The sequence below is a fragment of the Mauremys mutica genome, chromosome 12 (assembly GCF_020497125.1).
Source record: "Mauremys mutica isolate MM-2020 ecotype Southern chromosome 12, ASM2049712v1, whole genome shotgun sequence".
NCBI lineage: Eukaryota > Metazoa > Chordata > Testudines > Geoemydidae > Mauremys > Mauremys mutica.
Genome location: NC_059083.1, coordinates 3,355,019 through 3,381,308, shown reverse-complemented (window position 1 = coordinate 3,381,308; position 26,290 = coordinate 3,355,019). Strand labels below are relative to the sequence as shown.

At 58.2% G+C, this 26,290-nt stretch overlaps 2 protein-coding genes across 2 annotated transcripts in view; one reads left to right on the top strand and one right to left on the bottom strand.

Annotated features, from left to right (window-relative positions):
* Window positions 1–26,290, top strand: part of LOC123345793 (endothelial zinc finger protein induced by tumor necrosis factor alpha-like) — a 1,203,704-nt gene that overhangs the window by 139,299 nt on the left and 1,038,115 nt on the right. The window lies entirely within an intron of this gene.
* LOC123345807 (major histocompatibility complex class I-related gene protein-like) overlaps window positions 16,262–26,290 on the bottom strand; it is a 33,346-nt gene continuing 23,317 nt past the window's right edge. Inside the window, exons 3-9 of the mRNA XM_044982862.1 lie at window positions 20,923–21,198; window positions 20,137–20,412; window positions 19,873–19,962; window positions 19,185–19,217; window positions 18,485–18,508; window positions 17,615–17,647; window positions 16,262–17,190 (exon numbers count right to left, since the gene is read on the bottom strand). Coding sequence (XP_044838797.1) covers window positions 17,186–17,190; window positions 17,615–17,647; window positions 18,485–18,508; window positions 19,185–19,217; window positions 19,873–19,962; window positions 20,137–20,412; window positions 20,923–21,198 — 737 coding nt within the window. The 3' untranslated portion in view covers window positions 16,262–17,185. The remainder of the gene's footprint in view (window positions 17,191–17,614; window positions 17,648–18,484; window positions 18,509–19,184; window positions 19,218–19,872; window positions 19,963–20,136; window positions 20,413–20,922; window positions 21,199–26,290) is intronic.

Below are 26,290 nucleotides of genomic sequence, written 5' to 3'. Positions count from 1 at the left end.
CATGTGCCCCCCATCGGCACGGATGGCACTGGGGGTGAGGGGGGCTGGGCCCAGGAGAGGCTGGGCTGTGTGAGGGGACCCAGGCCGCACGGGGACAGGAGCGGGCGGGACGGGAACTGCAGGAGATGCCGTAACGCCAGCTGGGGAGATAAAACCCCACAGCTCAGAGTGATGCTGAACCAGAGCACGCCAGGGGGTCTGGGACACCAGGGACGGGGCGTTAAACTGTCTGTGCTGTTTATTCAGTGAGCTGTTCGGGGCAGGGCCTGTCTCTCACTGCAGGTCTGTGCACCGCCCGGCATGACGGGGCCGTGATCTCGGTTGAGGTCTGGGGCCATGATCTCCAGGGCCTTCAGGGACCACTGTATTAAATGGTAAAAGACAAACCTGAGCACCGTCTGTGCAGAAACACTCCGAGAAGTCGGGGAGTGAATTCACTCTGTGAGCGGATGCAGGACAAACACAGCCAGGTTCTCAGGGCAGGACACAGGGACAAAGCCCAGGCGGGGCATCGGCCTGGGAAGGGTCCCACGGCAGCTGGGCAGGGAGATGAGACACAAACACCTGCAAGAGCTGGGGAATCAGGAACAGACGCCTCAGGGTGTTAGAGCCCAAATTCCTGTAACAAACAGCCACCAACACCCCCAAATCCCTGTGACACACAGCCCTCATCACCCCCAAATCCCTATAACACACAGCCCCCTGGCACCCCCAAATCCCTGTGACACACAGCCCTCATCACCCCCAAATCCCTATAACACACAGCCCCCTGGCACCCCCAAATCCCTGTGACACACAGCCCTCATCACCCCCAAATCCCTATAACACACAGCCCCCTGGCACCCCCAAATCTCTGTGACACACAGCCCTCATCACCCCCAAATCCCTATAACACACAGCCCCCTGGCACCCCCAAATCCCTGTGACACACAGCCCTCATCACCCCCCAAGCCCTATAACACACAGCCCCCTGGCACCCCCAAATCCCTGTGACACACAGCCCCCATCACCCCCAAATCCCTGTGACACACAGCCCCCTGGCACCCCCAAATCCCTGTCACACACAGCCCCCTGGCACTCCCAAATCTCTGTCACACAGCCCCTGATACCCCTAGATCCCTGTGACACACAGCCCCCAGCACCCCCAAATCCATGTCACACAGCGCCTGATACCCCCAAATCCCTGTGACACACAGCCCCCAGCACCCCAAATCCCTGTGACAGACAGACCCCGATGCCCCGTCACACAGAGCTCCCAATGTCCCCAAGTCTCCATCACTGTCACACATGAGCCTGGCACCCCGGGAGGGAGGATTGGGGGGATCTCAGGGCTGGCAGGGGGCATAGCTGGGGCAGGGTCGCTCTGTGTTGAGTGCTGGGGTCTCATTCCGGCTCTGCATGGGCTGTGCTGTGTGTGGGGGGGGGTTATCCCCCCCATCGCCTTCCCTTGCAGAGCCCTCTGCACACACTCAGCTGGGCAGCAGCCCCCACCTCCCCGTGCTGAGGGTCAGACCCCTAGACAGCCCTTCCTCCACCCCACCCAGGGGCCAGTCGGGCAGAATTGGGGGCCCCCCTCGGGAGTCACTGGGGTCCCTCACCACCCGTCTGGTTGGAGCGCACCAGCAGCCGGCCCATGATGCTGGAACCCCTCCTGGTATCCCAGCAACTCCTGCGTCTGGCACCGGACACAGCCGGGCTCCATGGCCCGGCGCGTCCAGTCCCGGGTGGGGCTCAGCTCCGGGGCGGTGCTGTCAGCATAGGGCACCCCTAGACCCTCCACCTGCCCAAGCACAAAGGAGTTGGGGATTCCCTTCGAGCCCTGCACCCCTGTGAACAGGATGTCCCAGCTCTGCTGCACCCCTGGACCTGGACAGGAGGACATGGGTGTGACGTTATTGATATAATCTGGGACCATATAGAACATGGGTTGCAACCAAAGTCCTGTAGTGGCACCAAATCTTATGTAAAGGGGGTCATCTAAGGTGTCTAAGACCAGGTTCTGGGTTGCTGGTTAGGATTATGCTGTGTGTGTGCATGTGTCATTTTTGTAGTTGAAGTTATGAGTATTGGCTCTGTACTGTCTGTATTTCAAACTTGTGCTGTGCTGCTCGGTGACATCCCAGACAAGCTGGTGTTAGCTCTGCCTAGTCTGCTGGAGGGCCCATTAAGGACCATCAGCTACACAACTGACCCATGGAGAGAAGGCAGACACGCCTTGTGACTCAGCAAAGTGCAGGGACTGGCCCATGTGACTCCAGACTCCATTTTGCTGTAATTTTCCACAGTAAGGACAAAGAGGTTCTTACACCTGGAAGAGCCTATATAAGGCTGATGCATCATCTCCATTTGGTCTTCAATCCTGCTTCTTACCTCTGGAGGGACTTTGCTACAAGCTGAAGCTCTGCACAAGGGACTGAACGACCCATCCCAGCGGGGGATGTTCCAGATACTTGATTTGAACCTGCAGTTTACTCCAGCACTGCTACAAGCCTGAACTAAGAACTTTGCCATCACTGTATGTAATTGATTCCATTTAACCAATTCTACCTCTCAGCTCTACCTTTTTCCTTTTATGAATAAACCTTTAGATTTTAGATTCTAAAGGATTGGCAACAGCGTGATTTGTGGGTAAGATCTGATGTATATATTGACCTGGGTCTGAGGCTTGGTCCTTTGGGATCGAGGGAACCTTTTTCTTTTATTGGGGTGTTGGTTTTCATAACCATTCATCCCCAGGACAAGTGCACTGGTGGTGATACTGGGAGACTGGAGTGTCTAAGGAAATTGCTTGTGTGACTTGTGGTTAGCCAGTGGGGTGAGACCAGAGTCTTCTTTGTCTGGCTGGTTTGGTGCCTTAGAGGTGGAAAAACCCCAGCCTAGGGCTGTGACTGCCCTGTTTGAGCAATTGGTCCTGATTTGGCACTCTCAGTCGGGTCCCGCCAGAACCGCATCGTCACAATGGGTTAGACTGGGCCCCAGACCACCCTCTGGGATCCAGAGAGCAGGACCCCTCCCCCCTGATGCTTCCCATGTAGGAGACCCTCACAGCTGGGGAGAGAACCCAGGAGTCCTGGCTCCCAGGCCCTTCCCCCCGCTTTAGCCCCCCAGCCCCACTCCTCTCCCAGAGCTGGGGAGAGAACCCAGGAGTCCTGGCTCCCAGCCCCCCCTGCTCTAACCACCAGCCCCCACTCCCCTCCCAGAGCTGGGACAGAACCCAGGAGTCCGGACCCCTCCATCCCTCTCTCTCTCTGACCCCCTGCAGATGTGGGGGAGAAGGGCGGGCAGCTCTCGGCAGGGCAGAAGCAGCGGATCGCCATCGCCCGGGCGCTGATCCGCCAGCCGGCCGTGCTGATCCTGGACGAAGCCACCAGCGCGCTGGACGCGGAGAGTGAATGCGCGGTGAGTGGTGGGTGCGGTGGGATCCGAACTCCGAGCCTGGCCGGACTGAGTGTCTCTGGTCTGTGTCATGTGCGGATGGATCCTAACGCAGCTCTGCTCCTCCCCCTAGATCCGCCAGTCGGTGCTGAGCCGGGGGCCCCGGACGGTGCTGGTGATCGCCCACCGCATGCAGACGGTGGAGAACACCGACCGGATCGTGGTGCTGGAGGGCGGGGCCGTGGCCGAGGAGGGGACGCACGCCGAGCTGATGGGGCGCGAGGGGCCCTACTACAGACTGGTGCAGAGAGACCTGGCCGAGTAACCCCCCGCCCCGCCCCAGGGAATAGCCCAGCCCAGCCTGACGGCCTGTCCCCTCCTCCCCCCGGCCCAGGGTGACATGGACCATCCTGACAGCGGCTGATTAGTGTGTGATGTCGGGTCACTGGTTTATCGGCTGCGTTGGGGTGTCGGTTCTGCACAGGGAGTCCCGGGGGGCAGGCGTGTTCGACTGGCTGAGCGCGAGAAGAGTGTTTTGTAAGATACATTAAAGAGGTGAAACATCCGACCGGTGTCTGTGATGGTCTCTGGCTGGAAACGCCGTCGCTGGTCCCGTGCCCCAGCCCCGGGCTGCAGCGTTCGGTCGCTGGAACCGTCCGTGGCTGTAACACCCCACGGAACCAGTCGTGTTTAACGAAGAACGTGGGCTCCCGGCCAGGCTGGAGCTCTGCGACCCGCCCGGAGAGCTGGGAATTGCGGGTCAGCGCCTGGCTGGGTCTCGGTCTGGGCAGTGCCAGCGCACGGCTGCGGAGAGCCAGCAGGAGGCGCTCCAGGCTCTGAGCACGTGGGTCTGGAGTCACTCCGGTTTCTATCCCAGGCTGGCGGAGCAGAGCTGACCCTGGGGAGGGGCTGCAGGCTGGCACGGGGTCACAGATGCTGAAATGTCAGACAGGCCTGGGGGCAGGGGGGTGAGACAGGCTGTTAACGATGGCGGCTGTGGGAACATTGACTGTCTCTGAGCTCAATAAAACTTAACAAGGTAAATGGAATCTCTCCACTCCCCTGGGCAACATCACACTCTCTGGAGGGGAAAATTGAGGCACAAGTATCAGGGGCATGATTTGTCCCTCAAGATTAGACAGCAAGTCAGTAGAGTCCTGGCTCCCAGCCCCTCTGCTCCATCCCAGTGTAACTCACCAGATCCCTCACCCTGGCCCTTCCAAAGGTGCAACAGCCTTTTCTCTGGCCTAGACACACGCAGTCTCACCCGCTGAGGTCCATTCACAACATGCTGAAAAGATCATCTTTCCAGCTCGCTGATCGATGTCACCTCTCTGCATCCCGCCACTGGCTCCTTCTCCAACACAGACAGCTGCCTGTCTTCAACTGGGAGGCCCTTCGCGGCCAATCCCCACCCTCTCTCTACCGAAATGTCACCCCTCACCTCCAATCAGCCCATGATCGCAGCCTCCATCAGCCACTTGTTAAATCTGCAAACAAGCCCCTTTGTCCTGTGTCCGACACTGCCCCTCACGCCTGTGAGGAGCTCCCCATAAACATCCGCAAAACGACCTCGTTACCCTGCAAACCCTCCTCAACGCTCCCCTCTGCCAGGCTGCCTAAAAACCAGATAACGGTGAGGCCAGAGCCCACAGCTGTCAGGCTGGCCCGTGCTGTCTCCTTGTTCCCTAGTAGTTCCCCACTGGTCTATATTCATCTCTGGTCTCATACTCAGATGGGACAGTCGGTGTATTCGGTGTCTGTGCAGCACCCGGCACAACAGGGGCTGGGACAATGACTGAGGTTCCTGGGCACAAGACAATAACAAATAATGAGGATGATGATGGCAGGGCAGGGAGCTTTACTTTTAAATTGGCTTATTTTTCCCATTAGAAAGGCCTGTTCTATTGACCCTGTTAAGGCAAATAACGCTCTCCCGCCGACCAAGCTACTGCCCCTCATTGGGGGTAGTTTTCTTTTGTCGTCAGGAGAGCTCTCCCCTGGCAGCAGAGAGCAGCTACTCTGCGTGCCTTGCGACAGCCTGGCTGTGCCGCTGTAAGGTGTGCAGTGTAGACACAGCCTCAGTGACGAGGGCCTGGCCAGGCACGGATGGGAGTTGGTGCTGGATTCAACGTCATTAAAAAAAAGCCAGACACACTCTGTTCTTCACTAACGTCCTTCTCTGCGCACACCCCCAGCCCTACAGGCCCCGGCCCAAAGCTCTGTGCAGCTGGAGTTACACCAGTGCTGGGTGTGACCCCCCAAGGACCTCCTGTCTCTTTTACTCCAGGGGCACCCAACACACAGACCCCCACTTCCATTCCTGGCCCCTAATGTGACTCGCCTCGTGGGGCCAGGCTGCACTGGGGCCTAACCCTGGTTACATCAAACCAGCCTGGCACTGACTGACGTGAGGGCAACAATGCGCCTGACACCACTTCAAACAAACCCCCAAACCCACCCGCAGCCTCACCCAGCTGGCTACGGGCTGCGGAGCTCCCCGGGTCTGAGCTGCTGCCCGGGAACTCTGGGGCAGGCTCGGGCCATGGGAGAGTCACGTCCACACCAGGAAAAGCAGGACGTGCCCCCGCCCCTCTCCCCACACACCCCGTGGGGATCCCGAAGCTCCCACCCAGCAACCCCAGGAGATCCCAACAGCACAAAGGCAGCAGCTGGTCTGTGCTCTGCAACGGGCGCTCGCCCCCACACTGAGCCCCGATCAACGCACAGATCCTGGGGCTCCCACCTCTCCCCTGCCCTGGGCACACGGCCAGAGACGGGGCAGGGGGGTGACACATCCCCTCCCTAGGACGACACCTCTAAAGCCTCACCCCCACTTACAGACCCATCGCTGCCCTGGGGGCGGCTGGCCTGGTGCAGACACAGCTCAGCCTCGGCCGCACCTAGCCAGGGCCAAGCCCCGCTGAGACCCAGGTTAAATCCAGCGTGAAAAACCTGCTGGGAGCCATTAAAGGGCAGAGAGTCCAAGGAGCCTTTTCCCACAATGTAACTCTTGTCGGGGGGGCAGGGGTGAATTTACTCCCCATCACTAACCCCCTGGGCTCTGCAGACAGGGATCGGGGGTGGGTGTGGGGAAGCCCAGTCCTGCCCCAATCCGCTGCAAAGGATTCAGCCTAGGCAGCGCCTGGCGCGGGGGATCCGCACAACTGGACTCCCAGGTGCTTTTGAACTCTCCCGCCAGGCCAAGTGAGTCATTTCCAGCAGAGGCTGGACGGTTGATATGTGGATACCCGGTAAGACTTGGCAGCTCTGGGTTGTGCCGATCAGCTGAGACAGGTGCAGCGATTCTCTGTGCTCATTCCCAGAGGACAGGGCTGCGCTTTGCTTTGGGGAAACCGGGTGTTTCCCATGTCACTGGCTCTGGCTAGCGCCTGGCTCAGCCCAGGCAGGAAGAGCCTGGGGGGTCTGCGGGACATGCCGGGGCCGGGGGGGGCGGGGCTTGGGGCCAGTCTACACCAGTCACCACAGCTCTGGCCTGGCTGGGGACACAGTACCGGTGCACGGGACCGCTCGGGGGGGAGGCCGGTATGTGTGTGTGTGACACGGCCCCAGAGCCGCTCCCAGACCCAGTGACATGGAATGGAGCCTCCTGGGTCCCCCCGCACGCTGCTCTCCCTTGTCTCCACCCTCGGGCTGGGAGAGGGGCTGGGTCGGCTCCATGCACTGACAACCGGTAATGGCCCGTGACTCTCCTCAGGATCGGGCTGGGACGGGCCCTGGGGCCAGGCCCCAGACCGAACATAACCGACCCCCCCGCACTCACCAGAGGCAGGGCCATCTTTAGGTCAATTCAACCAATTCCCCTGAATCGGGCCCCACCCCTAAGAGCGCCCCGCAGCCAAGCCCCAGTACAGCGTACGGGCAAGAGCCGGGGCGCTGTACTGGGGAGGCCCGGCTTCCCCAGGGGGCAATTTAAAAGGCCTGGGGCTCCCAGCAGGGACTGGAGTCCCAGACCCTTTAAATTGCCACCAGAGCCCCACTGCTGGAGCCCTGGGGTAGGACTGGGGGCTCTGGGGGCTATTTAAAAAGTCCGGGGCTCCCATTGCTTCTACCGCCCTGGCAGGGGCGGCTCTAGGCACCAGCAAAGCAAGCAGCTGCTTGGGGCAGCCCATTTGCAGGGGTGGCAGGGATCCAGCCTGGGAGCTGAGAACCAACAGGGGCCCCCGGGAGCTGTAGTTCCTTGGTTAGCTCCCTGCCTATAGAGCCAGCTCTGGAGCAGGGAAAGAACTACATTTCCCAGCAACAGTGAGATTGCATTGACAAATTCCCCATAGAAAGAAAGAGTGGAACAAAAGAATGATAAAGGCACCTCAACTTTTCCTCATTTATGGAGGACAGTCATATAATATGCATCCAGGTATCCTCCAATCCCACCAGCTGAAAATTGTTCCACTTTACTGCAGCTCTGTAACCATATGGGAACCAATCCTGTCTGTGTTCTGTGCACATCCAAAATTCCTGCTGAATGACCCACCCTGGGAGCAAGTTACCAGTGACCCAGGGCTGCGGCAGAAGAAGGGTTGAGGGGGGAAGAGCCCAGGGCTGGGGCGGCAGGGAGTGGGGTGGGGCACTGGTGGGGGAAGCCCAGAGCTGTTGCAGCGCAGGGTGTGTGTGAGCCCAGGCCTGGAGTGCCAGGGGGTGCGGGTAGGGGGGGAGAGCCCAGGGCTGGGGCAGCAGGGGGGTGCGGAGGGGAGCCCAGGGCTGGGGTAGGGGCAGCCCGCTTCCCCAGGGCTCCCACAGCTATTTAAAGGACTGGGGCAGTAGAAGCAGGGGAGCCCTGGGCCCTTTAAATAATCCCCAGAGCCCTGGAGTAGTGGGGCAGGGCTCCAGCTGCCTCTGCCACCCCGGTCCTTTAAATAGCTGCCGAAGCCACACTGCTTCCCCAGGGCTCCTGTAGCTATTCAAAAGGCCGGGGCAGTAGAAGCAGGGGAGCCCCAGGCCCTTTAAATAGCCCCCGGGCTGCTCCTGCTACCCTGGTGGGGGAGGGAGGAGGAGGAGGCACTTACCCTACAGGGTGGGCTGTACCCCCTGTACCTGCACCCCCTGCCCACAGCCAACCCCTGCTGCACCCCCTGCCTGCACCAACCCCTGTCTCCAGCCAGTCCCACACTCCTTGCCCTGTCTCCAGCCAGCCACATGTCCACTGCAGTTCCCAGGGCAGTAACCCTGCACATCTGCTTCAATGAGGGGAGCAGGGAGCAGCTGGGACCCACACATGTGCACACACGCTAGGGTGACCAGACAGCAAGTGTGAAAAATCAGGATGGGGGTGGGGAGTAATAGGATTCTACATAAGAAAAAGACCCAAAAATCGGGACATCTGGTCACCCGAGCACACCCCCAGGGAGTGGCAGCAACCCACACATGTAAAACGAAGCTCATTTTTAAAAAGATGGGCCTGAACTAGAAAAGAACTTTAGGTAGGATTAACATACATCCGTATTTTCTTGGTTCTTTTTTGGTTCTTAAATCACCATCCAGGAGGAAAATACGAACATATGGTAACCCTATTGGTACAAACAATACATACTGTGGCTCATCCCTTAAATCAGAACTTTTGATAGGGAACCGGTTGCTAAGAAATGAAAGGCTTTTTATTACATTTTTTTTTTTAGTCATCCCTGCCGGGGCCCCGCCGAAAATGTTCAAATTGGGCCCCGCACTTCCTAAAGCTGGCCCTGACCGGAGGCATCCCCCCGGGGTGGCCGCAGCCCCCAGCAGCAGCAGGAGGCACAGTGCAAGTGCCATCGCCGACCGGCCCCTTTCCTGCCCTCGCACACGTCCCCTCCAATAGCCACGCGCAGGCCTGTCTGCGTCACCGGCCGGGCAGGATGGACATGGGAAAGTGAAAGTCTGAGCGGGGATGAGCGCAGCAGGGAACCCTGGGCAGAGCCCCGTCCCCACCCTGAGGCCCTGCCCCCTGACCAGTGCATCCCTGGCAGCGCCCCACTTGAGGCCATGCCCCCTGGCCAATAAACCACAGGCAGCGCCCCACCCCCATCCTTGAGGCCCTGCCCACTGACCAGTGCACCCTGGGCAGCGCCCCACCCCTTGGCCCCACCCCCTGTCTGCCTTTCCCTGCCTGCAGGGCGTTCTTGGGTCACAACTTCAAACTTTTCTCCACAATCACAAGGGCTAGAAATGACCCTTTGACTAACACCAGCCGAGAGTGTCCCCCGCTCACCTGACTCCAGGAGCTGGGGCTTTACAGAAACACCAATGATAGCGAGACCCACACTAGAGTCAGGAGAGGGGGCAGCCCTAGCAGGGGGATGCTGGCACTCGCAGCAGCCGGGCAGAGAGGGGGCTCGCTACGGACAGACGAGGGAACAGAGCTCCCTGCCCCGCAGGTCCTGCCCCGTCAGGCCGTGAGCCCCCCTTTTACCCAACAGCATCACTCCCAGAGGAGTCCAGCAGGGGCAGTCCCAACTCCCAGGGCAGCCGGTCCCCGCGCTGCTCCCAGGGGGCTCTGACCTTCGGGGAGATTGTCCACAGCTTCTAGCCTGGTGCAAGGTAACGAGGCAGCAGCCTTTGCAGACTGAGAGCTGGGTCTCTTCAAGAGCACGTGCAGCAATGGGCCTCAGGGGGCCTCCTGTGGTAGGGGTGGGGCGGTGCTCAGTGCCCCTTTGCTCTTTGGCAGGACACCAGAGAGGCCAGTGCAGGGACCAGCTGGTGCCGGTGGGGACAGACATGTGACCTTTCTAAGTTGGCAGCAACAAGGGCCGGGTTCAGTATCCAGGGGTTCCGTTTCAATAACACAATGCAAAACCGGCTCGAGCCCCCACCCAGTGACCTGGGACAATTACCTACCACCCCCCCGGGTGCCTCTAGGAGGCAATACTTCCCCACTCGCAAGCACAGAGTCCGAGTGTAGCAAAATCCTTTTAATAAAGGAGGGAAACAATGCGGCATCACGTTGGAGAGACACCACAAACAGGATTCATAACATAAACCATGAGCAAAAGACCCACCTCCAGGTAAGTTTTGGCAGTGTCCTGTTCCCCTTTTCCCCTCAAGGTCTTAATTCCAATCACTCCAAAGTCCAACAACCCAAAGTCTCTGTCTCTGGTCAGTGCCGCCCCAGAGTTCAAAAGTTTATCTGCAGAGTGTTACCCCCCCAGCCTGGGTGGAAAGGCGGGGTGTAATGGAGTAGGAAGCACAGACTGTCTGTGTGGGGGAGGGGAGAGCCAGAGGTTTAGGTGAAGATGCAGGAATTCAAACGGTGAGCTGAGCTGGGCCTGGGGGAGGGGAGGTGACACCTCTGGCCAGGGGAGACAAAGGAAGGAGGCGGAGGAGAGGCCGGAGAGGACTGGGAGACTGAGGTGGGCTGAAGAAGAGAGGGGAGCAGGGAGACCGAGCTCTGATCCCCGGGGGGGGGGGGCGGTGAGGCCCTCCAAGATGGAGCTAACCGGGGAGATCCGGGTATCGGTGCCTGCAAGACCTGTGTTGGACTGTGTTCCTGTCGTCTAAATAAACCTTCTGCTTTACTGGCTGGCTGAGAGTCCTGGTGAATTGCAGGGAGCCCGGGGGGTGCAGGGCCTGGCGCCCCCACACTCCGTGACAACTGGTGGCAGGGGTGGGATCGACGGCACCCCGTGGACGGCGCTTCCTGCAGTAAGTGACTGGGGAGCAGTAAAACGAAGGGGCGATTCACCCCTGGGCGAGTGGGACCAGAGAGAAGGACTTTGCAGTAACAGGGTCCCCCGGGGGATCACAGCGAGCGATCCCAGGGGCGGAGGAGTCTGCAGCTCGACCCTGGCAGAGAGGTGGTGACCTCAAGGACTGGCACACTAGGGGTCCCCCTGGAACCCGTGGGGAGCGGCGAGCACCCGGCCTGCGAGCGGCCAGCAGGAAGATGTATTCCCAGAAGCGCAAGTGTGAGCTGGTGGACCTGTGCAAGCAGGGGGGGCTGCGCCATGGGAAGCTCACCAAGGCCCAGCTGATTGCCCGGCTGGAGGAGAGAGATCGCAGGGATGAACCGGTCCCTGTCTCTGAGGGAAGCAGCCGGGCAGATGCAGCGCAGGCACCAGTGTCTGTACCCGCTGGGAGTGGTCAGCCGGCCGCTGAGGGCTCCCCGAGACCCCCCACCCCTAGGCGTAGGGGGAGGGGGAGCCCAGCGACTACCGAGGGCTCAGTGGCCAGCAGGGGATCGTCCCGGCGGAGCTCCCTGTCCCTGGAGCGGATGCGGATGGAACATGACAGGGAGCTGAGACGGGAAGAGCTCGAGTTAAGGAGGCAAGAGCTGAAGGAGCGGGAGAACCAGCATAAACACGAGGAGAACCAGCGCCAGCAGGAGCTGGAAGAGAAGGAGCAGCAGCGTGAACATGAGCTGGCCCTGGCCCAGCTGAAAAGCAGGGAGGCCCCGGCTGCGGTGAGCGAGGGGGGGGCCAAGCCTACAAAGAGCTTCGATAAGAACTTCCTGGCCCGGCGGAAGGAGGGGGAGGACATAGACACCTTCCTGACGGCCTTTGAGAATGCCTGCGAGCTGCACGAGGTGGACCCCGCAGACAGGATCCGGTGCCTCACCCCCTTACTGGACTCCACCGCCGTGGAGGTGTACAGCCGAATGAAAGGGGCGGAGGCGCGGGACTACAACCTGTTCAAAGAGGCCCTGCTCCGCGAGTTTGGGCTGACCCCGGAGATGTACCGGAAGAGGTTCCGGAGTCAACGTAAGACCCGGGAGGGCACATACCTGCAACTGGTCAACCGGGCGCAGGGGTACGCCTGCAAGTGGACGGCTGGGGCCCAAACCAGAGAGGACCTGCTTGACCTAGTCATACTGGAGCACCTGTATGAGCAGTGCCCATCCGACCTGAGGCTGTGGTTGATGGACCAAAAGCCGGAGAACCCGCAGCATGCAGGCCAGCTGGCTGACCAATACATGGACAGTCGGGCAGGGGATAGCAGGGAGGCGTCTCGAAGTAGCAGGTCTGCCTCAACGCAGAGAGAGAGTCACCACGGGACCTCCCAGAAGGAGCCGAGGGAGGGCCCCCACCAAAGGGAAACATCTGGCGTCAGGTCCAGTCGTCCCACTAGAGGGGACCCACGAGACATGGGCTGCTATCAATGTGGCCAACCGGGCCACATACGGGCCCAGTGCCCCAAGCTCCGGGACAAACTGAGCAGACCAACCCCACACTGGGTCAACTTGGTAGAGACCCAGCCGGATGAGGGGCAGCGTTCGCAGGAAAGGGGGGCGGGCCGCGTACCCCCTGCGAAGGAGGGAGGGGGGCCCCGGGTTGACCCCTCCGAGGGGCTGGATGCTCCCAGCCCTGAGTTTGGGGTTTACAGGGTGGGCACAGGGCTACCCCTCCGGAGCGAGTGCCTTGTTCCCCTGGAGGTAGACGGGAAGGAGGCCACTGGGTACTGGGACACGGGCGCAGAGGTGACGCTGGCCCGGCCGGAGGTGGTGGGCTCAGATCGGATGGTGCCCAACACCTACCTGAACCTGAGGGGTGTGATCGGGACCGCATTCAGGGTGCCTGTAGCGAGGGTGCACCTAAAGTGGGGGGACAAGGAGGGCCTCAAGGACGTGGGGGTGCACCGACATTTGCCCACGGAGGTGTTAATGGGGGGGGATCTCGAGGACTGGCCAAGTAACACCCAGGGTACCCTGGCCGGGAACCGTAGTCAGAGTCGACGCAGGGCTCTGCACCCTGACGGGAAGGCACTCTGCCCGAGGCACCGGACCCTGACCCGGTGGGGAGGGAACGCCCAGGGACAGGGATCAGAGAGGCTGTGGCCCCAGACCCAGCTGGTGAGAGAGAGCAGATCCCCGCTCCTGTCCCAGCGGCTGAGTACCAGGCCGCGGTGCGGAAGGACCCCTCCTTGCGGAGGATAAGGGACCTGGCCAACCTCGGGGGGGGACAGACCACGGGGGGAGGTGGCCGGAAAAGGTTCCTGTGGGAGAAGGGGCTCCTGTACCGAGAATGGGCTCCCCCAGGGAAGATGGAGTCAGGGGGGATCAGGAGGCAGCTGGTGGTACCCCAGGAGTATTGCCGCCAGCTGCTGTGCCAGGCCCATGACAGTCCCCCCTCAGGGCACCCGGGAGCCTGGTGTACCCAGCAGAGGCTGCTGCAGAACTATTACTGGCCTGGGGTCTTTGCCCATGTCCGGCAGCACTGCCGCTCCTGTGACCCCTGCCAGAGGGGGAGGAAGGCCCGGGACAGGGGGGAGATGGCTGTAGGACCCTTGCCCCACCCTGAGGAGCCTGTCCAGAGGGGGGCCAGGGTCAGAAGGGGGGCTCTGAACCGAGAGAGCCCGAATCCCAGCCCCCCAGCCTGGAATGTGGGGAGAAGGCCCCAGCCCAGGGTGCACCCCAGGGGTACTGGGGTGGGGAAAGGGCGCGGGCGGCATAAGGTTGTAGGTGGGTCCGAACTTCCCTGGGTCACTGGCTGGAGTGACCCCGCTCAGTTCAGTCTCGAAGGGGGGAGAGGTGTAATGGAGTAGGAAGCACAGACTGTCTGTGTGGGGGAGGGGAGAGCCAGAGATTTAGGTGAGATGCAGGAATTCAAACTGTGAGCTGAGCTGGGCCTGGGGGAGGGGAGGTGACACCTCTGGCCAGGGGAGACAAAGGAAGGAGGCGGAGGAGAGAGGAGGGGCCGGAGAGGACTGGGAGACTGAAGTTGGCTGAAGAAGAGAGGGGAGCAGGGAGACCGAGCTCTGATCCCCGGGGCGGGGGGGGGGGGGGGGGGGGGGGGGGGGGGGGCGGTGAGGCCCTCCAAGATGGAGCTAACCGGGGAGATCCGGGTATCGGTGCCTGCAAGACCTGTGTTGGACTGTGTTCCTGTCGTCTAAATAAACCTTCTGCTTTACTGGCTGGCTGAGAGTCCTGGTGAATTGCAGGGAGCCCGGGGGGTGCAGGGCCTGGCGCCCCCACACTCCGTGACAGGGGGGCACACACAGGGTGTTAAGGGGGCACCTTACATGGGCCAGGGCCGACTGCCCCGCTTCTCCGTGGAGTTCTGCTGCAGCCTTCACCACCAGTCACTCCGCTCCTCCAGCCAGCCTGTGAGCAAACCGCTCCGCTCACTGTTTTGTGGGCTGCTCCAATCGACCTGCAAACTGCTCCACTCCGCTCACTGTTCCATGGGCTGCTCCAACGTGCTGCAAACTGCTCCGCTCTGCAGTCGCTTAGCGATAGATCTTCAGGCTCCCCCACTAGTTAACACAGCACTCAGTGATCTCAGCTCAGTAAGCTTAACTCTTTTAGTAATTTCAGCCTGTAGGAAGGGAACCCCAGGGCTTTTGCACCATTGGCCCAAAGGGAGTTCAGCTCAGCAGCCTCTAGCTAGACTCCTACCGGAATCAAAATTAGCTCTGCTCTTCAACAGTGAAGAGAGAAGGATGTGCAAAGGGTGTGCCAGGCCCTCAAAAAGCACCCACACCATCACATATATACACCAGTCCCCAACCTCTCTCTATTCACATGGGTTTTGGCACCCATGTCCCTTGTCTAGTGAGTGCTACTTAGTTGATGGTGAGACCCTCTGTCATAAAACAGTTTCATGGTCCCTCATTCACATAATCAGGGTAACGCCACTTTATTCCTCCTGCCCCAACAACAGAGAAATTGGGGATCCCACAGCTGTCAAAGTGACCATCCCAGACTGCCGTGCGCTATGCCAGGCGGGGTGGATGTGCCTATGCAAACACGATCAACCCCTGAAATTCTTTTCCACACTCACCATAATTCACCACCAGATGTCACGGTAGAGCTCAGCCTGACCCTGCTTACAGACATAAGCAGCCTTTACAGTGTGGGCACTTGGGGACAGATGATTTCAGCTCTGCTCCTGCTCCCTGCAGACGAGGAGCTGGTGCCCTGGGGACTCCACGCCCTGTCCCCATGGGGCAGAGTGGGAGACACACCTGCCGGGGGGGGGGGTAGGAGAGATCCCCGTATGGATCCCACTCCTCTAGGATCACACCACACCTCATTAGAGCAGCCACCACCAGTCTCCTGCAGGAGAAGCCACAGCTCTGTACTGTGCTGTCTAGACGAGAAAGCTGCACCCATCTAACCTGAGTTGTGTGATTAACAGTTTAGTTAAGAGCACAAACCCATGTGGACGCTCTGGATTCGGTTTAAGAGCAGCCCACTGCATAAGTCAGTAAGGAGTCAAATTAAACTAGGGCACCAGAGTGGGTATGTAACCTTTGGGTGGGTGAGTTTGCTAAATTGCCCTTCTTCAGTGCCCTAAGGACCCCCCCCCCAAACACCAATATAAAAGCAACTGGAGCCCCAGAGTTCAGTCTAAAAGGATTTTCAGCAAGGATTGCACATGGTCAACATCCCCACATTCAAGTCCCAAAAGGAATTAAATTGTTGTTACTTAATTAAATTAACATTTATTATAAAGAAACAACAAAAATTATTATAAAGAAATACAATAAATTATCATTTATTTTTTACAACATAACATGGCTATTTGATAATTATCTTCATAGTTCATAGAATCATAGATTAGGGCTGGAAGGGGCCTCAGGAGGTACCTAGTCCAACCCCCTGCTCAAAGCAGGACCAACCCCAACTAAATCATCCCAGCCAGGGCTTTGTCAAGCTGGGCCTTAAAAACCTCTAAGGAGGGAGATTCCACCACCTCCCTAGGGAACCCGATCCAGGGCTTCCCCACCCTCCCAGTTCTACATATAAAGAAAACAAATTCACTTTGGTCAGTCCCCACAGAAACAGTGAGAAGAAACTCAGTTCCCAAAAGCTTAGGATGAGTCGGGGCGGCTCTAGACATTTCGCCGCCCCAAGCAGGATGGCATGCCGCGGGGGGCGCTCTGCTGGTCGCCGGGAGGGCAGCAGGCGGCTCCGGCTCCGGTAAAGCCGCGGGACCAGCGGACCCTCTGCAGGCACACCTGCGGGAGGTCCACCGGAGCCGCCTGCCACCCTCCCAGCGAGTGGCAGAGCGCCCCCCACGGCATGCCGCCCCAAGCACGCGCTTGGTGTGCTGGGGCCTGGAGCCGCCCCTGGGATGAGTTCACCCAAGTCTCAGTTTTTCATCTCCAAATCCAGCCAGTTTGCTGAGTCAAAAGCAACATCTTCCCTCCACTGGCTTGTAGGGCTCTTCAGCTGGAATTCAGGCAGACTCTTCCACTGCTGAAATCACAGGTAGCCAGGCAGCTAACAGATTAACCCACCACTCAGTTACGTGTATAGATTTAAAAAAAAACAAAAAAAACCTGTTACAAGAAAATACAAGAACAGAGACTAGAAAAATAGAAATAACTCTTTCCCCATTACTGCATTTAAGGAAAAGTTGTTGACTCGCACTAGTTGAGACAATTTAATTGGAACAGTTAATCAAATCAAACAACATTCAAAGCGTACAGTTGAAATAGAAGAAATGTTTCCTTGCTATACTTAACATTGCCCAGACTCCCCTGTTGGAGGGTTAACAATATCACTGACCTGCTGCAAAATGCTTCCATTAGGAAAACAGCACTAGTCAGCACTACGCTAACAATTCATTCCAGCCAATCTCTCTTATTTTTCTATACAAACAAGATCCTCGTAAATTTAAGTTTTGTTTTTTTCAAACTCATGATACTAGAAATCAAACAATAAGTAACCCCAAAAATCCCAGCCAGTCTGCAGCCACGGAGAGTTCAATTCTCTCACAGCCAGACGTTTAGCTCGGGTACAATCAAGGCAAAGGGCTTTAAGCAGGTGGTGGAAGATACTGATGAGCTGTTGCATTCCCAGGAGCCTGATCTGCTCCGGTCTCTCCCCTCGTGTCTGGGATCCCCCATCCGGCTGCGCAGGGGCCGACGGGCTCCGTTACGCTGCAGAAATGAGACAGGGACAGTCAGCGCCGGGGTCAGGGTGAGCAGACCCAGCAGTGCCAGCTACGGTACGGGGCTCACCTGGAGCTCGGGGTGAAGCTCTGACTGGGCGCCACACCCCGCGCCGAGGGGGAGGAGACCGTAAAGCCGATCACCGTCCCACTGAGCTACAGCGATCACTGCTCCCGGCGCCCAGCGCAGCAGCTGTGACGCATCCCGGCCCCTTCCCCTAGAGCCAGGGACACCCCGACCCCCTCCCGGAGTCCCTGTGGCCTGGAACCCCTCCCTGCAGAGGGGAGATGCAGACCCGCCCCCACACTCAGCACCCCCACTGCAGGGAGATCAGGGGCAGGGCTCCCCACGGCTGGCTGGTCAGAGGGGCAGGGCCTGGGGGATTCTGGGCAGGGGTCTCCCCCTCACTTACCCTTGACACAGGTGTCTGATCCCTGGTTGCTTCCTGGGAGGGAGAAGGAGAAGGGGGGTGTTAGTGTCTCTGGCCCTGATCCCTGCCCAGCCCCTCAGGTCAGCGTTTACCCTGCTGCAGGGTGGGGGTGACACTGCCCCAGGCGAGCGGCTGCACTTTGCCTGGTATGAGGGACGGCGCAGGGTGAGTCAGCGGGAGTCAGGGCTGGTCACTGCTCCCCAGGGCTAAGATACCTGCGCCGCTCTCCCCCCGACTGGGAACTTGGACCTACGGGGGTGGGACTCTCAGAAGCACCTTAGTGACTCAGGAGCCCAAACCCCATTGAAATCAGTGGGGCTGAAGCTCCAACATCCCCCCCCATCCCCACAGTGCAGGGACACACCCCACCAGCACCAAACCCCACTCCCAGCCGCAGCAGGAGGGGGTGGGGTTAGACCCAGGCCAGACACAGCCAGGACGAAATACTGCTCCGAGGGGTTAGACGCAGCCCAACCCCACGGGAAACACACACGGCTGGTCTGGCACGAGGTGTGTGCGGCCCCACCCACCTCACGGGCTGCCGCAGACTGGGGCTGGGAATTTCAACGGCACCAAGGGGAGCTGGGTGCTGACACGCCCCTAGGTTCCTTTAAACGCAGCCTAATCAGGGCTTGTCTACGTGGGGACATGGACCAGCACAGCTGTGACTGAGTAATTCAGCTCCGCTGGTCAATCTCCCCATGCAGCCAAATCCCCTGTGTCACCGAAACAGCAGGGACCCTCCCCACCCCAAAGAGGGACCCTGGGGTGCGTTAAACGTCCTGCGTCTCCCCCCTGAGTCCTCAGGCCCCAGCCCGTGCCCTGAGCTAGCATCACCCGCACGTCACCTACCAGAGCCGGCAGAGCCTTCGTGAGCTGTGGGGGAGAAGGAAGCCGGGGTCAGTGTCTGGCGGAACGCAGGGTCCCTGTTCCCCCCACCCCACACTGGCTATACACGTACACACCCCAGTGACTGAGCCAGGTGTTGGTGTTCTGTTGTTGGGCCCAGACACCCTAGTGACTCTAAGACTATGTCTACACTACCTGCCAGATCAGTCGGTAGCGATCGATCTATCGGGATCGATTTATTGCTTGTAGCGTAGATGCGATAAATTGATCCCCGATCGCTCTCCCGTCGACTGCTAAACTCCAGCTCCGCAAGCGGCGGAAGCAAAGTTGACGGGGGAGCCACGGCCGTCAATCCCACACAGCGAGGACGCGAAATGATTCTAAATCGATCTAAGATAGCATAGCTGAAGTTGCGTATCTTAGATCGATCTCCTCCCCTCCAGTGTAGACCAGGCCTTAGCCAGGTGTTGGTGTTTTGCTGTTGTGCCCTGACACCACAGTGATGGGCGACCTACACAGAGCACCCAGGCCGAGCCACGGTGTTAGTGTCACTGCCCAGGACTGTCACTGGCCACTCCCGCTGCTGCAGCTCCCCAGCCTCCGAGAGGCCGTGGGGGGCTGGGGGAGGTCTCCCGGGACTGGCCCCAGGCTGCCACGTACCAGGTCACCCAGCGACAGGAACAGGGGAAGGCTCAGCACTTACCTGCAGCTGCTTTGTAGCCGCTGTTCTTCTTCCCTGCGGAGACAAGGCAGATCGCAGTGAGTGCGGCTGCTCCCGGGGCAGGAACCGGCTCTGATCTGTGCCCATGGCCCAGAACCCAGGGGCCCGGCCCATCCCCGGGGCAGGGTGACTGGCTCTGTACCAACCATTTTCCTCCTGGGGTTTCAGGCTGGTGGCTCTGGCCCAGCCAGGGCCACACAGAGTTTTGGGGGCCGGGGGCCTGGGGCAGAGTCTGAGGCCCCCCCAAAACACAGGGAGAGACCGAGATGATGAGGGGTAGAGAGTGACCCTGCCCCACACTCATGCTGCCTCGGGGGCTCATGTCCTGGGGGGCTGCGCCTGGCTCCCCGCTCTGGGCCCTGCGACCTGGCGCATGGGGTCACAGCACAGACTCAGGTGTGGGGCTGTGACCCCATGTGCCAGGTCAGCACCACTCGACTTCTGCGGCTGGGGGCCCAGAGCAAACTGCCCCTTTGTTCCCCATGGGGCAGCCCTGGGCCCAGCAGCAGAGCGGGGCACTCACACAGCACTGACGCCGGGGGCTGTAGGGTGGGTGCAGGGGCCCAGCCAGGCCAGAGCAGGTCAGCAATCCCAGCCCAGGCTCTAGGGTGATGGGCACGTCACCACGGCCTGGCACAGACAGCGCATCGGTGCCCCAGCCGGCACTTACTGAGGAAGACAACGGCTCCAGTGACGGCAGCGACCAGCACGAGAACCCCGATAACGACCCCCACGATCAGCATCACATTGGACTTGGGCCCTGAAACGGGAACGGGTCAGTGAGCAGGGGAACCCCAAACCCTCTTCCCCTGTTACATGGTCAGTCCCCCTGCCCCCCATTGGTGCCCCATAACCCTCCCCAGCCCCCATTGGTGTCCTGTGTCTCCCCCTGAAATCCCCTCCCCCCATCCCAGGGGGTCAGTCACCCCCTTACCCCAGGGCACTCTCAGATCTGCAGCCAGGCTGGGGTGCTCCACGCTGCAGGTATAATCGGTCTCTCTGCTGGGGTCGATCTCGATGGTGGCCCGGGTCTGGTAGGTCCCGTCCCCACTGGGAACCACGTCCCCACAGTTTGTCTCCTGCGGCACGGCCACCCCCTTCTTCAGCCACACGACGGCCACGTTCCGCGGGTAGAAGCCATGGACGCGGCAGGAGAGGGTGGTGAGCCCGTCCCGGCTCGGCCGGTCGCTCACCTGCACCCGCGGTGGCTCTAGGGGGAAGGAGACAGAGTTAGAGGGAACTCCCTGAGCTGGAGCCTGCATGGCCGCAGCAACCGAGGGGGCTGCAACCCCCGTGGGAGGCACCGGCTCAGCCCCCTGCACTGGGAAACCTGGCAGCTGAGTCCCCCCGTCCCCCTCAAAACACACACCTCTACCAGCCCAGTGACCACACACTGCTCTCCCTTCCAGCCGGAGCCAGCAGAGCCCTGGCCCTGACAATGCACCGCAGGGGACAGCACTGCCCCGTCCCTGGCCAGAGGGACGGGACCTGGTGCAGCCGCACTGTACACACGACCACGGCACAGGCACCCCGAGGGGCTCTGCTCGGCTGGGGGGATCTGAGCAGGGTGGGATCCTGCAGCAACACTGGGGCCTCACCTGATGGGGGAACAGAAACATCCTGCCAGGGACAACGCTCAGCACGATGGACATGCGGAGCGATCTCTGCAGTGGGGATACACCCCATTCAGTGGCCCCCGGGGTCTGACGTGCCCCCTCACCTGTCCTCTGCAGCGTCTCCTTCCCGTACTCCAGGTACTTCCCTAGCCACTTAATGCACTCTCGCTCCAGGTAGATTCTGTATCTCTGAGCGTCGCTCCTGTCAGCATCCCACTTCCGTTTGGTGACCTGAGCCCCGTCATCTGCCGCCACCCAGGTCTCCCGGTCCTTATCCAGGCTGACGAAGTCTCGCCCATCGTAGGCATACTGGTAAAACCCTCCAGTGGAGCTGTCACCCTGGAGCTCACAGCCGTACTTCAGTTGGTAAGTGTGAAATCCTGAAACAGACGGAGCCGGGGCCCAGGGCTGGGTCAAGATTAAAGCCACAAGGGGCTGCTAACACCCCTAAGCCCCAGTACTGCGAGCTGTCTGCAGCCTGGGGTCCCCTCGGCCCTGTGCCCACCAGCCCCACATGTACCCACTGGGGGCAGGTGGGTTTCCCAGTGCGGGGGGGGGGGGCCTCTGGCTGCGGCAGGGGAAAGACCCCACCCCCGGCATTGCTCCCATCCCTTGTCCCCTCACACTGCGGTCACTGCCCCTCTGACCAGCCCAGTGCCCCACCTGTTCTGGGGGTCAGTCCCCCCAGCCCAGCCCCTGCTCTCTGGAGGGAGCCCCCAACACTCAGGGCTGCAGCCAGAGGGGTTGTGATGGGACCTGCCCAGCCAGGAGAGAGGGAACAGGGCCCCCACCCTTAACCCCGCTCTGGCTGGAGCAACCGCACAGGGTCCCTCTGCCCCTCCCCGTTCACACCGACCCCACCCAGCAGCACCCCTGCCCCACAAGTGCCTGATGAGGGGTTTTAAGGTTCCCATTATCTTTTTATTCCAGTTTTTAACATACAACTCTAGGTACCACCCGGCACTCAGGAGCCTGTCCCATGTTTGCTCAGGAGCAAACTCCAGTGGTTTTGCTCCTTTTCAAAATGGCTGCCATCTCCCATGGGGCTGTGCTAGGATGGCTGCCATTTCCTTACAGCTGGGCAGATGGCAGAGACACTGCCCTTGGCTAAGGTGGCCCCACCTGCTAGGGTTTGCTGGGAACCCAAAGCAGGCTGCCCAGGGTAGATGGCTTCCCTGTGGGCTGTCAGGAGGTGTGGGGGGACATGGGGTATTGGGGGCAGGAGGAAGCTAGGGGCAGGAGGAAAACCAGAGGGGGAGCACAGCACGCCCTGGCTCAGCAAACAGAAGCAGGGAGCTGTAGGTGCAGCTGGGGGGCTGGGGGGGATTATGAGAACAGCCAGGGTCCCAAACATCCTCGCACACCCCCACCCCACACACAGAGAGAACTAGAAGGGTTGTATGTTCTCCAGTGACATGAGGAGCCCAGCCTCAGACACCTGGAAAGGGCCCAACGCTCTCACCTGAAAAGGGCGAGCCGGGCACCCCCCTCTGCGAACCAGGCCCCTGTAGGGCGTGCAGCCAGCCCCCCACCCCCACGGGTAACTGCAGGTGCCTGCTGGGGGCGGGAGCCGACCCCAGTAACCGTCCCCGCAGCTGGCACCGGCCTGAGCTCAGCGCAGGTTGGACACAATTAGCCCCCGTCTGCACACGAACCCCAAAGGCAGCCAGGGCTGGGCAGGCTGCCGGGTTCCACCTGCTCCCCCCAGCACGGCACGTCCCACAGCCCTGCCACCACGCTGCTGGGGCCATGGCAGCCAGGGGATGATCTAGCTAGAATGGCCCCCTCTCTATCGTTAGCATAAGCAGTGTTTGTTTTGTTACCTTTGTTCTCCTTAAAAGTAGTTAGGAGAGTGTTTATTTTATTTTATTTTATTCCTTTGGGTTAAAAAAAAAAAGAGAGAGAGAGAGAGAGAGAGAGAGAGAGAGAGTTCCCCCGCTCCCTCCCCAGGCATCTAGTAGACTTTTTTAAAACTGAAAAAAATATGAGTAAAGAAGACATTCTTCTTGATTTCTCCCTGCTGGAGGATGATATCCCCCTGCCCAGGAGTAGGCCTGGCTCTCTCTCTGCTCCAAGTGGTGCCTCTCCTGCTAGGAGTCAGTTCCTGTCGTGGCCAGACACTCTCCCTGTGCCTGGGAGAGCCTCACACACATCGCAACCGTTCCTGGTGTCTCTCAGGGAGAGTCCACCAGATGGTTTGCTACAGCCTGACTGTCCAGAGTACCTGAGTCAGCACGGGAGGAAGCTTTTTCAGAACAGGAAAAAGAACCCGAAGAGGAAGCTACCCCTCCAGCACACTTCTCTCATCTTTCTCAGATGAGGCTGTGCTGCCCACCCCTCATCACTAGGGGAAGATTTTAAAAACTTTCGGGATCTTACCAAGGGGGTGGCAGACGAGCTGCAGATTCCCCTACAGGAGGTGGCAGATACTCACAAGATGGTGTCAATTCTGCACACCACCTTCTCATCTAGAACTGTCCTCCCAATTAATGAGGCAATTCTAGATCCTACCAAAGTCATCTGGCAGATACCAGCCTCCATCGCACCAACCAGCAACAGAGTGTAAAAAACAATAAAAACCTCTACATCTCTACCCAAAGAGGCAGACTGTTTTCAACATCCGCAACCAACTCCATCATAGTGAATGTGGTTAATGCACGAAGCAAGCAACATGATGCCAAGTCAACTCCATACGATCAGCCTTGGCAAGATGGCGTATTCATCGACAACATTACTGTTTAGAATCATGAATTACCAAACTGTCACGGCCAAATAAAATTTTATTAATTATGGGAAACCCAATGTGTTTCTGGAACATTACTGGAAATACAAAAAGAACAGATTCAGACCATTCTTAGAGACGGTCAGTTAATAGCAAGGAGATTGATCTCTAGCCCTGGACCTAGAGGGTGCCTACTTCCATATCTCAATACAACCATCGTACAGGAGATTTCCTACTGCTTACCTTTGGGGCAGGATCATTTTCAGTACAGACTGCTCCACACAGGTATTCTCCGAGGTTCTCTTCATTGTAGCGGCATACTAACCCCAGTACAGTGACTAGACTTTATCAGCACCAACCTTGATGCAGTACAAGCGAGAGCATTCCTCTCGCTACCCACATTCACCACCCTGGGACACGTCTCTCTAATATGCTGGGAAGATCACCTATACAACCACAATGTTCAAGACAAATGGCCTTCCACAGAAATGACCTTCCATCTCACTCTTTTGGGACTAAGGGCTGTCAGGAGTGCCTGTGCACACTTTCTGCATTTCATCAAAAACAACACACAAAGGTCACGATGGACTTAATGTGACCTGTATGTTTTGTATAAACTGCCAAGGAACTGCCAGATCTCCCTCCCTCTACAAGTCAGCACTCAAACTTTGGAACTGATGTACCCATCACGATGTGCTTGAAGGGCCAAAATCCATGAGCTACATAAAATCCTGAAACAGGCTACGTCAGCAGCTTTTTACAGGCCCGCAGTCCAGAGTTTGGTCAAGAGGCTTTGCAAACAATGAACAATATTCACTAAGAGACAACCTTGCTTTTTACTACGATAAGCATAGTCAGCAAAACGCCAGATGGGGAGCAGTAATAGGCACTCTTATCTGAAGCTGCAAACAGACCAAAGGATTGAAAGGGGCCCTGTGTCTGTTTTTGTCTACTCCTTTTGCAGGAAGAGATAGCCATGCTCTCCCCACATACCAACCCTGAGTTCATGGAAGAGCCTCAAGCATGTCAGTATGAGATATGACATCTTCCCTCCCAGATGCCAGCGTCTGCCTTTAGAAACACAATGGGCAACTTGAAAAACAATGTCTATTGCCATGTACTTTTCAATGTCTTTTTGCTTTTACCCCCAGGAATGTACCTGTTGGACAATCAGAAGGGCTACCTCATTCCTATGGACCCCAAATCAGAATTTAACATATATATTTTATACTCCAACACTTTATATGTTGTTTAAAGGAAAACACCTGTGTACTAACAACATGTTAACCTGAAACCATGGGCGGAGACATTATGTAATCTTTAGACTATTGATTACTGTGCTTATCTTGTCTTGCTGCTAGACCTATCCTGGGGCTCTGGACCTCCTACCCCGTCATTTCCCTCTGCCCAAGAAAATTCCATATAATCCATTGCAATCAATTGTTTGGCAGTGTCTCTGAGCCTAATAAGCAAAGTGTCACTCCACCAGTGCTGTGCATAATAAACCCACCTGCCTGATTCTACATAGTGTCCATTTTGTTCCTTTGGTGCTCATCACAGCTATCTATCTATCAGGGACACAGAACGTGACAGCCGACAGTCTCAGTTGGAATTTTCTCACGACAATGAGTGTGTACTGAATTCAGAGGTCCTTCAAGACATATCCGCCCTTTGGGGAACCTTGACTATGGATCTCTTCGCTACTTAATGGAACAAGAAAGGTCCTTGTTACTGCTCCAGGGTTGGCCTGGGGAAACATTCACTGGCAGTTGCTCTCATCTTCCCATGGAACAGGGCCCACTTGTACGTCTTTTCCCAGTTTCCTACTCTATCCAAGATTGTGTTGAAAATTCAACAAGATAAAGCAAGAGTTATTCTGATTGCCCCTCTTGACCATGACAAGTCTGGCTCCCTAACCTGAACGCAGATGGCAATATGCCCTCCTGTTTCCTCTTCAGCTCATCCCTCACCACTCTCTCAAAACAATGGGCTGACCCTTCATCCCAACCTACGGGTCCTCTGCCTCCAAGCTTGGCTCCTTCATAGTTCCAAGGCTTAGAGGAAGAATGCTCTGATAAGCTGAAAGTTGTGTTGCAACACAAAAAACGGTTACTCACCTTTCTGTAACTGTTGTTCTTCAAGATGTGTTGCTCACGTCCATTCCAGTTAAGTATGTGCGCGTGCCGCATGCACGGATGTCGGAAACTTCTCCCTAGTAGCTACCTGTCGGGCCGTCTGGGAGCCCCCTGGAGTGGTGCCGATATGGTGTTCTATGTAAGACCCCGCCGGCCTGACCTCACTTCAGTTCCTTCTTGCCGCTACTCCGACGGAGGGGAAGGTTGGGAAGAATGGAATAGACATGAGCAACACATCTCAAAGAACAACAGTTACAGAAAGGTAAGTAACTTTTTCTTCGAGTGATTGCTCATATCAATTCCAGTTAGGTGACTCCCAAGCCTTACCTTGGAGGTGGGGTCGGAGTCAAGGAACTGCAGATTGAAGAATCACTGTGCCAAAGGCCGCATCATCCCGAGAGTGCTAGACGATGGCACAGTGGGATGTGAAGGTGTGGACTGAGGCCCACGTGGCAGCCCTGCAGATTTCCTGAAGGGGAATGTGTGCCAGAAAGGCAACTGATGATGCCTGACCTCTCACGGAGTGAGCCATGACAGCTGGCGGAGGGACGTTTGCCAAGTTGTAGCAGTTACAAATACACCCGGTGACCCACGAAGATATTAGCTGAGAGGAAA